General features: G+C 36.7%; 1 protein-coding gene and 1 long non-coding RNA gene across 2 annotated transcripts; one reads left to right on the top strand and one right to left on the bottom strand.

The window, feature by feature from the left end:
* Nucleotides 1-3,819: 3,819 nt before the first annotated feature.
* LOC107104516 lies at nt 3,820-4,308 on the bottom strand. Its single transcript, XR_001482263.1, has 3 exons — nt 4,253-4,308; nt 3,929-4,168; nt 3,820-3,860 (listed from the first exon to the last, which is right to left on the bottom strand). It is a non-coding gene; the product is annotated as an uncharacterized LOC107104516 (long non-coding RNA).
* Nucleotides 4,309-5,181: 873 nt separating this feature from the next.
* On the top strand, nt 5,182-6,940 carry LOC107104517 (urokinase plasminogen activator surface receptor-like). The gene is made up of 5 exons (XM_015404521.1): nt 5,182-5,243; nt 5,515-5,634; nt 5,730-5,870; nt 6,134-6,247; nt 6,477-6,940. Exons 1-5 carry the CDS (start codon nt 5,198-5,200, stop codon nt 6,701-6,703), a joined length of 648 nt encoding a protein of 215 aa, XP_015260007.1. The 5' UTR covers nt 5,182-5,197; the 3' UTR covers nt 6,704-6,940.
* Nucleotides 6,941-9,297: the final 2,357 nt, after the last annotated feature.

Consider the following 9,297-nt stretch of genomic DNA (forward strand, 5'->3'; position numbering starts at 1 on the left):
TGAAAGTCATCACCCATTTGTTCTGTTCCTATAATAAAATATTTCCATTAGCCATAAGAAAAACTAACCCAAAATTAGTAGAAATCAATGTTTGAAATATATCAGTCACTGGTAATGAGAAAAAATGTTGAGTACTATTAGAAAGCCAATGGTGCTACAAGAGCAGCAATTTTTTTAATTAAGATAAAGGAGCTGGTTTTGATATTGTACTTAAAGAATACAACTCAAAGATAAGGTTTCTGTTTATTCAGATGTAACGGAAAGCATTATCAGATAAGGGATGTAATATCTCTTTGGTAAGCATTATCAAGACTGCAATAAGGGTCTTAAGGAAGATGATTATTCCTTCCTGCAGTCTAGGAGTCTGTTGTTAGACCCACACAGCAAGTACAGTCTGATACTCCTCACATCCTCTTTTCAAAATATGTAAAATATGCTACATTCTGACCTATAGTACAGAGAGCCCAGTGGCAAACTTGGGGTGACAGTGGCAGGGATGAATTCGCTTCAAACTCCAGCTCTGAACTTCGGCACCACACTCTACCGGCATTGCCTATGGATGGTGGGCAGAAGAACCAGTGTTGACTTTGTATGGAAGCCTCGCTTCTGTTAGTGTGCCCCAGGGCAGCTATGGCTAACTTACTGACATTAGTGTGTGAATGCTGAATAAAACGCTTTGGAGTTCTCTGACTGGAAAAGGTGCTTTATAAGCAGAGACTGAACCTAAAAGGTTAAAATATGAATTTTTATCTACCTCCATCAGATAAATAGATAAAGAACAGCATATAGCATGTGAATGTATGAAGGCTTTTTTATGTTTTGGTTTGATTTGTTTATTGTTTGTTGGAATAAAAGTGGGCTTGCTTATTTTATGTGATTCAATGGGAATTACATAGATGTAATGTCATTTTTTTTTCATGGAAGCAGTTTCATATGTTTTCTTTTTAGAACTTGGAAGCCAAGACTAATTTCCCCTAAATAGATAAAAAAGTATAGCCAAATCTTGCCAATATCATTAAGATATATTAATGTTTCAAGCTGTCATTACCACAAAAATAAATAAATAGTATTAGTAATAGTAATAAATAGTAAACACTTAAAAGGAGACTCTACTTATCCACTAAAAAGCCCATTCTGTTAACCCTTTTCAACAAGATCTTTCTCAGTTAACAGGTAGAAAAGAACTTCCTGACTGCAACCACTGTGACACAATAAAAGGGTGTATTTCTTATCTTATTTTTCAGTTTTTATGCTTGGATGCAATACTCTGTTATCAGAGATCCTTTTGTAGCTCACAGTCTCTGTATTAAAAACTATCATATAAAAAGGATCAAATCAGCAGTGTTCCCAATGTAAAGGTCGTACTGTTCTATCAAGTCTCAGAATAGGAAAGGACTCTCGGAAGACAGTGAAATGAAAGTACAAAATGTTTTATTGTTATTATTCCTATATAAACCAATGTGAGTTCCATAAAGTTAAATTATTATCAATTATTTTTAAACACTCAGGCAAGGATTGACTGGGGAATCACTCTTTATAAGCAGGAAAGAGATTATCCGATCCTGCTGCTGGAGTGGAGCAGGAGGTGGAAAAGGTAATCAGCCAGAGAGCTGGCAACTTCAGGACACACCTTGGTTACGCAGGACGTGTAACCAACCACAATGAACAACATCAGATCCTAACACATATTCCAAGGATCCTATTCCTATAAAACTCTCTGGATTGCTTAATGACATAATCAAATACTTCACTCACTGGGAATATATATATATATAAAATTACACAATGTGAATTATATATTAGAAATTATACCTATCTCAGCTAGTAAACAATAGCTGAGATAGATCTTTTTTTAGCTATAAGGAAAAATCCAACATTCAAACAAAGACTTGTGATTGGACCTACAGTGCCTTCGAAACGTATTCTTTTGAACCTTTTGCCATATTTCAGGCTTTAAACTTAAAGTTCTAAAGCTGTAATTTGTTGTGAAGACTTAAGAAGAAGTGGAACAGAATCGTGAAGTGGAGCGAAATGTATTGAATATTTTTAAACTTTTTTTATAAATAACGAATAATTAATGCAGCAATACATAGACATAAAATTTGAATGTGGATGTCAAGCTTTATTTTTTAAACTTTGATTAAGTGATCAAATACTACCTAAAACTTCACTTTTGTATTAAAGTGTCCTTATTTTAAACATGTAATTTTCTGTTCAAAAGATTAGGTTTTTCTTAGATTTGTTGTATGATAAAAAAAACAACTAAACTTATTTTTGTAAGCTTCCAGAAGTCAGGTCTATCCTTTTCAGTTAATATACTGTGCATAGCTGTTTCTGTAATATACTAGATAGGAATGAAAAAAATACCTATATTGAAGTTAAATCCTCTCAAATGACAGTTTGTAAAACGGATAACTGCAGCAGCTTTCATTTTTAGCATTTTTAGGACCAAAGCTCCCCTCTGCAAACAAAAGGAAGTTGTTTGTGCTGGCTAATAATGTACCAGGAGGGGACAGATGACTAAACCTTTTCAGGTTGGTAGAGGGCTATTGACTTTGTTCTTTATGTTTCGTTTCATTGGAAGAGAAAACTGGTTGCTCTCAGAACTTTAACCCTACTTCATGCTGTCACAAAAGTTGTATAGAAATGATTTGCAATTACACAAGTTAGGAAATAATCATATATGGGTGTGGCAAGTTAGAAAAAAAAGATTAGAACATTGTAAAAAGGAACTCTGCCGCAGGAAATTCGTCCTTGTCGCCATCAGACTTTACAATGCCACTGCACACAGCAAAATGTTTTGTTATTGTCTCCTTTCTATCTCTTCTTTCTTTCATCTTTTGTCCTTTTTTCCCCCCCTTTCTTCTTCTGGTTTTCTGCTCTACTTACATTGCAGTGTCCATATAAGCTGTAAAACTCCCTGCATAATTATAATNGAGGCAGGAGAAAAATTACTCTGCTTCTTAGAACTGTTTCTGGCTCGAATTCTATTGTCTAGTCTGATGGAGAGGCGAATTAAATCCTTGAGGGAAGCAGGTTCGTCGAGGGTTGCTAGTTCATCTTTAATCTGCTCATTTAATGCCATGAAGAAGGCTCCCTTCAAGGCGCTTTGGTTCCATCCGGAAGCTGCCGCCTTAACCCGGAAGTTTATTGAAAAATCTGCCACCGATGAATTTCCTTGTTTAAGGCTGAAAAGAGCTCTGGAATCAATAGTTTGGTCAGTTTCCTGATTGAATACCTGGTTAAATTCTGAGATGAAGTCGGAGAAAATGCAGTTTAAGCTATCGTCGGAAGCAAATCTGGCCTGAGCCCATTCCAAGGCTCTTCCTGTTAACTGAGAGAGAATGAATGTTATCTTCTTGTGGTCCGTGGGAAAACAACCAGGGGAGTTCATGAAAATCAAACGACACTGAAATAAAAATCCTTTGCATTCTTTCATTTTGCCAGAGAATTTTTCTGGTAGACTAGGGCGGAACTCTGATGACGTCACTGCTGGTGACCTCGGAGGGGGAACTGGACCCGGAAATGGTTGTGGAGGTGGGGTAGTGTTAGCATTGTTCAATCGACTAGAGAAATTACGGACAAGATGATCTTGGAAATTGATTCGTGAATTTAACTCACTCAGAGTCTGAACTTGTCTGTGGATTTGGGCATCCCGCTCCTCTAGTAGTTGACGGAGATGTTCTGCTGGGCCTTGAGTTTGGCCGCAGTGTTCTGTCATGATGGGTTCTCAAATAGAGACCCAATTATGCAGAACACCACTGACGGACACAAGGATGAAAGTTTAACAAGTTTATTAAGCACAACACACAGAATGTACTGACGACTGGTTCGGGCCTGGGTTCTGGTTTCACCGGAGTCTGCGTGAGAGACAGAGCAGTTATGGACTGCTGACAGGATTTGATTTCCAAGTGAGTTCTGATTGTACCTTGAGGGTTCTTGAGGTTCTCTTTGGGAGAGTCACTGTTGGTTCTGGAGAAGAGTTTATCAGCAGAGTCCGTTAGCTGCTTCAGCGTCTCACGTCTAGCTTGAACAGACCTTAGCTTTGGTTTCCCAGCTCTGGTCCTGAGCTGCTTGGAGGTTCTCAGAGAATCTTCAGGGTTTGGCTCAGAGGGTCGGCTCGGCAGGTTAGCTCTTCCAGAGCTTTCACAGAGAAGACACGGGTTTCCTGGAAACACAGGGAGAGAGGTTAGAATCCAACCTGGATTCAAAGTCATGGAGATAACACAAAGATCTAGGCTTTAGCGCTGACCAACTGGAACAACACTGCGGCGTTGAGGCAAGGTCTGAAGACAGCTTATATAGTGGATCCTCTGATGATCTAGATGAGCTGCAGCTGTGCAGGAGGCTCCCTCAGAGGATCCACGGCGGACTCTGCTGGAGAAAGATGGGATTTTCTCCAGCTCCCAACAATCAGAAAGAAAAACATACCATGCAGTTATTAACAAGACAATGCATTTTCTGGTAAACAAAATGTGAAATATTTAACTACAAGAAGAACTAGAAAAATGGCCACCAGTTTACAGAATACTGCAAAAACTGGCGAACGCTCTGAGAAAGTTTTTTTTTTTCCACACTTCCAGAGCAGTTAAGAAAAAGTGCAATTAGTCATTAGCATCTGTGTTCCTTTACATCTATAATACACATATTAAATGGATCAAAAATAGTGCCAGATATTCTTGATTAGATAAAAAAAACCTGGGTAATATTTATGTAATTTTTTTCTTATAGCCGTTCTGATTTCCACATCCTGCAGTTCACCCAGGGGGCATCCTAGGAGAGAAATGCTTCTTTCAATGAGTATATCTACTGACATGAGAGAAACTGAAATACTTGTCATTTCACTTGATTACACATAACTTAATTTCTGGACATCTATGGTTTAATTTCTTTGCATGTGTGGATTACATGGATTGTTAACAACATCTGGTAAAAATTTCATATCAACCTATAGAACCTATAGAAATATATTCACTGAGAAAAATGTTGACTTATTTCACCCACTGTATATAAAAACAGGCAACAATCTAAAAATCCCCCCAAAAAAATGTTCTGCCCAGTTTAAGTTTATCAGTTGAGTAGGTGGAAGAAAGGAGTGGTCTAAGACTGAGAGACAAGCCCCTCCCAGAATAAGATCAAATATATGTATGCACTCTGAATGGTAGTAAGTATAACTCACCTGTCTACCAGCAGCAAGATGTTCCTCTTTACTTTGGTTCTTGGGGTTCTGCTTCTCCAAAAAGGCAAGTTCTATATCTTAATATTATTCATATTCATAAGTGTTTACTTTTTTATCCAGTTTTTCTCTGTTCTCCTTTTACAAACGACAATAATTGATGTAAGTTCTGTAAGAGTTATGTTGTTATCAATTATCTTCTTTTTGGCTGTGTATCTTGTGCTGCAGTGAATCAGCCTTTTTTCTACTTGTCAGACTTGCAATTTCACTTTTAGAAATAAACAACTAAGTATGTTTCACACTCATTTGACAGTATTGTTTCTCCTTGTTTTAATTAGCTGACACCCTGGACTGCTATGAATGTACACCTGACCCCTATGGGACTTGCAAAGAGGGACAAACAACATGTGAACCTGTGTTTAAGCAATGTGCAGCATTAAAACAGGTTACCTTTGCAGGTATGTAATTGTGTAGTTGGTATTTTTAGATGGTCCTTCATTTGGCCCCGCCTCTCTGTAAACTATGCATTTTTTTTGTTTTGTTTCTTTTACAGAATCTATAAGTCCTATAGAAGTCAAGGCCAGAGGCTGTGGTACCCCTGCAGACTGTGTTGAAGGGTCTGTCAACTATGGAGTGTCGAGAGCTGTGGTAAAAAGCACATGCTGCTCAACAAATCTCTGTAACTCCTATCCTGGTAAGATAATTCCTTAAGGTTCTTTTCTTTTTCAACTCTTTGCATGGCTTTATATACACACTGATACCTTTTATCTTCAGGACATATAAAATATTTTAAAGATTCGATTTAAGGAATCAAGTAAAACAGAAAATATAATATTCTCATACTACAAGTTTCTCTGATAAATACTTTCAGAGATATAAGTTGAAAGGAAATTAAAGCTATGAAAACATGTTATAATTCTGTTTATTCAAATTGAAATAACTATCTTTGTATCTTAGTTATTTCTTCCAATCCTCCTCCAAATGGAAGGAAATGCTACACCTGTGTAGGCGAAAACTGCGGTAAAACACTTCAATGTTTAGAGAATGAAAACTACTGCATCAAATCAGTAGGTAAGAGGAAAACATGTTCTTTACCTTATTATAATCATCAGAAAATGATTGAACGCTGATCCAAGCCTGTCAGTTCTTTTCAGTTTAATCTCATATGTTATATATTTTTAATATCTGTTATTTGACAAAATACCCATACGACCAACTTTTTTTCTTTTCTTGTTATCGTAAAATACACATTTTTGAAATTCTAATTACCCATGTGATAATTTTATTTCCATTTTCTCAGCGAGTTCCAGTGGACAAACCGCAACACTAAAGGGCTGTGCCTCCGAATCAGTGTGCTTGGATCTAAAAACTTCACTAATTAAACGGTTGACAAACGACACTGTGACAAAGAACACTGGAATAAAGCATTACTGCTGCAAGGGTGACTTCTGCAACAGCGCCAGCAGTGCAAGTCCTGCCCTTCTGCTGTTTTTGATGCCGGTGTTTTTTATGTCTTATTTTAGCTGAGAGGGGAAAAAAATGCATATCTGAAAACTTCCTTTAGAAGTATCATTAATTTGACAAATACAGTCATCTACCTTTGGCTGAGTTTGTAAAAATTAAGATAAGGTTACCAAAATGCTTGCTTAGTGTGAGGGATTGCCTTCCAGTCAATGAGTCAATGCAATCAAGTGGTTTTACTTAGATAGAAAACCTTGAACCAATCTGAATGTATGATCTGATTGAATTGTAAAGTGCTTTAAGATGACATCTGTTGTGAATTGGCGCTATATATAATTAAACTGATTTGAATTGAAACAAAATCAAGCAAAATTGTTTAATCAATATTTTTTTTATGTTGTTTAAATAAATAAAATGATTCTCTAAATAAAAGCAAAAGTGAAAAAAAACGATGTGTCTTTCTCTTTAAAAGTAGATGTATTTATTTTGAAGTAAGAAACTTGAGGTTGTTTGAAAATGTGGAATAAACATTTTCATTCAAAGTCAGTGAGTCATGCAGTAAATATTTAAATAGAATAAATATATTCAAAATAAGAACATAATTGAAAAAATATTCTTATAAAATGAAAAGAGTGTTGGACTACTTTTCTTTTCATTTTTAAAATATAATTAAAATAAAAAGATAATGTAATAAAGATTATTAAAAAATGAAAATGAATGTTGGACTAACAGAAGGATTTTAAGGTCTATTCTCTGAGATAAGGGGAGCCAGTGGAAGGACTTCAGAACTGGTCTGATGTTCTCCACTTTCTTAGTTCTGGTGAGGACACAGGCAGCAGCATTCTGGATCAGCTGCAGCTGTCTGATTCACTTTTTAGGCACACCTGTGAATTCTCTGCTGCAGGGATCAATCTACTAAACATGAACAAAGCAGGAATTAGTTATTAATCTTACTGAAAAGGGGAGGTTTGACATAGGTCTGTAGTTCTGCAACAGCAGTTCAAGCTGCTCTTTTTTTCAACAGCAATTTAATAATTTCTGTTTTTCTAGTTTCAAGAAAAGCACCTGACAAAAGGGACGTAATTATTATTTGAGTTAGATGAGACTTTATACCGTAAGTGGCAGAGCTTCCTTAAGGAAAGCTGTGGATAAAAAAATTATGCAACCGGAAGATGATCTTAGTTGGTGTATGAATTCTTAGTTTTGTAGATTGTTTGATAAAACTAAGAAATTTTGTCAAAATCTGTTTTAACTAGTCTGATTGTTTTGTTTTATTTATTAAATGTTTTAAATTTTCATTAATTTAAAAGCATCTTCCTTTAAGTGCTTAACATGAAAAAAGAAGTATATTAGGAAAACACATAGAACAAGTACACTGATTGGCAGGTAGTTAAGTAAATAGTAAAACGTAAAAGGTTGTTAAAAATATTAATAAAATGGGGTTGACACAAGCTTAAACTAACAATACTTACAGTACATAGAACAGTCAAATGCCACTGTAAATAAATGCATGTTTAATCTTGTTTAAAGGGGCATAGTGACATTATGCTATGCCTTATGCAAAAAATATTTGATCGTGATAAAATATGGTATTAAACAATAAGCATCCATCCTGATAGTGTTTTAACCATCCTTTTTTAGCCTAAATAAAATTCCTTCACATAAAGACATATATGAACCATCTCCCACAGGACACAGGAATTTCAGAAGGTTAGATTTTGACAATTGAAAGAGCTACTTATTGAGCTCGACAATCCTGCAATGCCTTGCACGAAAGCACCAGCTCTATCTACTCATCTACATAAACAAGTTCTACTGAATCCTCACCAGAGCTTCCCAGAAAAACACCAAGGAAAAAGAAAATTAAAGCTCCTACCAAACAAACACAGGGAAAAAGCATCACATCTAGAATTATTTAAATTGAATAAATTAAAGAAAGTTACTGGCTAAAAGCTTTCATTGGAAGGGATACAAATGACAAACATACATATTATATTTCCTTACAGCAGTCTTCTTGATTTTAAGACCCAGTATTCAAGACCACACAGAAAGTGAGATTACTGAAAAAGTGTTTATTTTAAACACGAACTGCGGATCTGCAGTAGAAGTGGCTATGATGTCTAAGGCTGGAAACTCTGGTTACAGTACAAGGCCAGAGAAGGAGGTAGGATCCAGTTGGTGGGATGCCAACAAGATGTGGTGGGCACAGCCCACAGTGTCCCAGATGCTGCAGCCCCGGAGAACATGCAAGTGTCTAAAGCTGTCATGTTTGGCTTAAGGTTCAAAGGTTTATTGGGATAATTCTGTGCAAAGAATAAACAGATCAAGGGGTTAATCAGATCCAGGACTGGTCACGAGTGGGTTCACTGCAGAGGGGGACAGAGGAGTTAGTGGATGTCCAGGTAATTTGCAGGATGTGAGTGAGCAGGACAGTACCTGTTCTGGAGTTAGAGCTTAGCGGCTGAGGGGGGAACCTTGAGGGTCCAGAGGCTGTCGGCAGGCTGAGGGCTTGGCGGAGGCAGAGCTTGGTTTGAGCGTTTGCAGATCACAGATTTGAGTTTCCCTTCCAGATTCTTCAGAGAGCGGGCAGGCAGGTCTTTGATAGGAATGATTCTCCAGGGTTCTTCAGAGATCTGACAGGCAAATTTCCAACAGAGAAA

Source organism: Cyprinodon variegatus, unplaced genomic scaffold, assembly GCF_000732505.1.
Source record: "Cyprinodon variegatus isolate N-32 unplaced genomic scaffold, C_variegatus-1.0 Scaffold1773, whole genome shotgun sequence".
NCBI lineage: Eukaryota > Metazoa > Chordata > Actinopteri > Cyprinodontiformes > Cyprinodontidae > Cyprinodon > Cyprinodon variegatus.